The sequence below is a fragment of the Oncorhynchus masou genome, unplaced genomic scaffold, assembly GCF_036934945.1.
Source record: "Oncorhynchus masou masou isolate Uvic2021 unplaced genomic scaffold, UVic_Omas_1.1 unplaced_scaffold_4006, whole genome shotgun sequence".
Lineage (NCBI taxonomy): Eukaryota > Metazoa > Chordata > Actinopteri > Salmoniformes > Salmonidae > Oncorhynchus > Oncorhynchus masou.
Window position 1 is genome coordinate 1 of NW_027010406.1, and position 2,500 is coordinate 2,500.

At 50.2% G+C, this 2,500-nt stretch overlaps 1 protein-coding gene across 1 annotated transcript in view; it reads right to left on the reverse strand.

Annotated features, from left to right (window-relative positions):
- Positions 1–150: 150 nt before the first annotated feature.
- LOC135534845 (ubiquitin-like modifier-activating enzyme 6) overlaps positions 151–2,500 on the reverse strand; it is a gene marked incomplete at its 3' end in the record, with an annotated part of 31,266 nt that continues 28,916 nt past the window's right edge. Inside the window, exons 17-18 of the mRNA XM_064961666.1 lie at positions 374–454; positions 151–228 (exon numbers count right to left, since the gene is read on the reverse strand). Of these exons, the coding sequence (XP_064817738.1) occupies positions 151–228; positions 374–454 (159 nt within the window). The remainder of the gene's footprint in view (positions 229–373; positions 455–2,500) is intronic.

Below are 2,500 nucleotides of genomic sequence, written 5' to 3' on the forward strand. Positions count from 1 at the left end.
GGGTCAGACAAGTTATTATGTGGACAAAACTTATAAGGGATGATGATTAATAAAAGATGGTCTCTCTGTGTGTGTGTGTGTGTGTGTGTGTGTGTGTGTGTGTGTGTGTGTGTGTGTGTGTGTGTGTGTGTGTGTGTGTGTGTGTCTGACCTGTATGTGCTGAGATCTGAAGAGGAACTGTCTGTTGAGGTTGGACTTCTCTATCAGGTCTGGGTCCGTCACACACACCTGGGGAAAAGGTAATCAATCAATCGACTAATCAAACACACACCTTAACTAATGAATTTACCAAACAATTAACTAATCAGTCTGTCAGGCACACGTGGTGGCCATAGACGAGAACAGGTAATAAACAAAATCAACCAATCCCTACCTCTCCTGAGCTCTTGGCCAATCCCACTCCCAGCAGGGCAAAGTTCTTGAGCATCTCACAGCCAATGGCTCCACAGCCCACCTGGAGAAGACACCACCCCCACAGCCCTCTGTCATCAACGACACCCTCAGTCCCTTCAAACCATCCTTCCTTCCTTCCTTCCTTCCCTCCATCCTTCCTTCCTTCCTTCCTTCCTTCCTTCAGGTAAACTGTCATCAACTACACCATCAGTCCCTCCAAACCATCCTTCCTTCCATCCTTCCTTCCTTCAGGTAAACTGTCATCAACTACACCATCAGTCCCTCCAAACCATCCTTCCTTCCTTCCTTCCTTCCTTCCTTCCTTCCTTCCTTCCTTCCTTCCTTCAGCTACACTGTCCAAAGACTGACACACTGATTTGGGACAGACCATCAAAGCAACTTGTTTTCAGATGATGGGGTCACATATTCAGATATCAACTGTATTAGTGTGGGAACTGATACATGTGGGTTTTAACAGTGTGGGTTGTAACCCCGTGGGCTGTGATAGTGTGGGTCGTAACAGCGTGGGTTGTAGTAGTGTGGGTTGAGACAGCAGTGGGCTGTAACAGCGTGGGTTGTAACAGTAGTGGGCTGTAACAGCGTGGGTTGTAACAGCATGGGCTGTGATAGTGTGGGCTGTGACAGCGTGGGTTGTTATAGTGTGGGTTGTAACAGCGTGGGCTGTAACAGTGTGGGCTGTAACAGTGTGGGCTGTAACAGTGTGGGCTGTAACAGTGTGGGCTGTTATAGTGTGGGCTGTAACAGCGTGGGTTGTTATAGTGTGGGCTGTAACAGTGTGGGTTGTGACAGTGTGGGTTGTTATAGTGTGGGCTGTAACAGTGTGGGTTTTGACAGCATGGGTTGTAACAGCGTGGGTTGTAACAGCGTGGGTTGTAACAGCGTGGGCTGAGACAGGTGTGGGTTGTAACAGCGTGGGTTGTAACAGCGTGGGTTGTAACAGCGTGGGTTGCAACAGCATGGGTTGCAACAGTAGTGGGCTGAGACAGTAGTGGGCTGTAACAGCGTGGGTTGTAACAGCGTGGGTTCAGATATTGTGGGTTGTAACTGCGTGGGTTGTAACAGCATGGGCTGTGATAGTGTGGGTTGTAACAGCGTGGGTTGAGACAGTAGTGGGTTGTGCCAGTGTGGGTTGAGACAGTAGTGGGTTGTAACAACGTGGGTTGTAACAGTGTGGGCTGTAACAGTGTGGGCTGTAACAGTGTGGGCTGTAACAGTGTGGGCTGTAACAGTGTGGGCTGTTATAGTGTGGGCTGTAACAGCGTGGGTTGTTATAGTGTGGGCTGTAACAGTGTGGGTTGTGACAGTGTGGGTTGTTATAGTGTGGGCTGTAACAGTGTGGGTTTTGACAGCATGGGTTGTAACAGCGTGGGTTGTAACAGCGTGGGTTGTAACAGCGTGGGCTGAGACAGGTGTGGGTTGTAACAGCGTGGGTTGTAACAGCGTGGGTTGTAACAGCGTGGGTTGCAACAGCGTGGGTTGCAACAGTAGTGGGCTGAGACAGTAGTGGGCTGTAACAGCGTGGGTTGTAACAGCGTGGGTTCAGATATTGTGGGTTGTAACTGCGTGGGTTGTAACAGCATGGGCTGTGATAGTGTGGGTTGTAACAGCGTGGGTTGAGACAGTAGTGGGTTGTGCCAGTGTGGGTTGAGACAGTAGTGGGTTGTAACAACGTGGGTTGTAACAGTGTGGGTTGTAACAGTGTGGGTTGTAATAGCGTGGGTTGTAACAGCGTGGGTTGAGACAGTGTGGGTTGTAACAACGTGGGTTGTAAGAGTGTGGGCTGAGACAGTAGTGGGCTGTAACAGCGTGGGCTGTAACAGTGTGGGTTGTGACAGCGTGGGTTGTGACAGCGTGGGTTGTTAGTGTGGGCTGTAACAGCGTGGGTTGAGACAGTAGTGGGTTGTAACAGCGTGGGTTGTTATAGTGTGGGCTGTGACAGTGTGGGCTGTGCCAGCGTGGGTTGTTATAGTGTGGGTTGTAACAGCGTGGGTTGTTATAGTGTGGGTTGTTATAGTGTGGGTTGTGACAGCATGGGCTGAGACAGCGTGGGTTGTGACAGCGTGGGTTGAGACATTGTGGGTTGTAA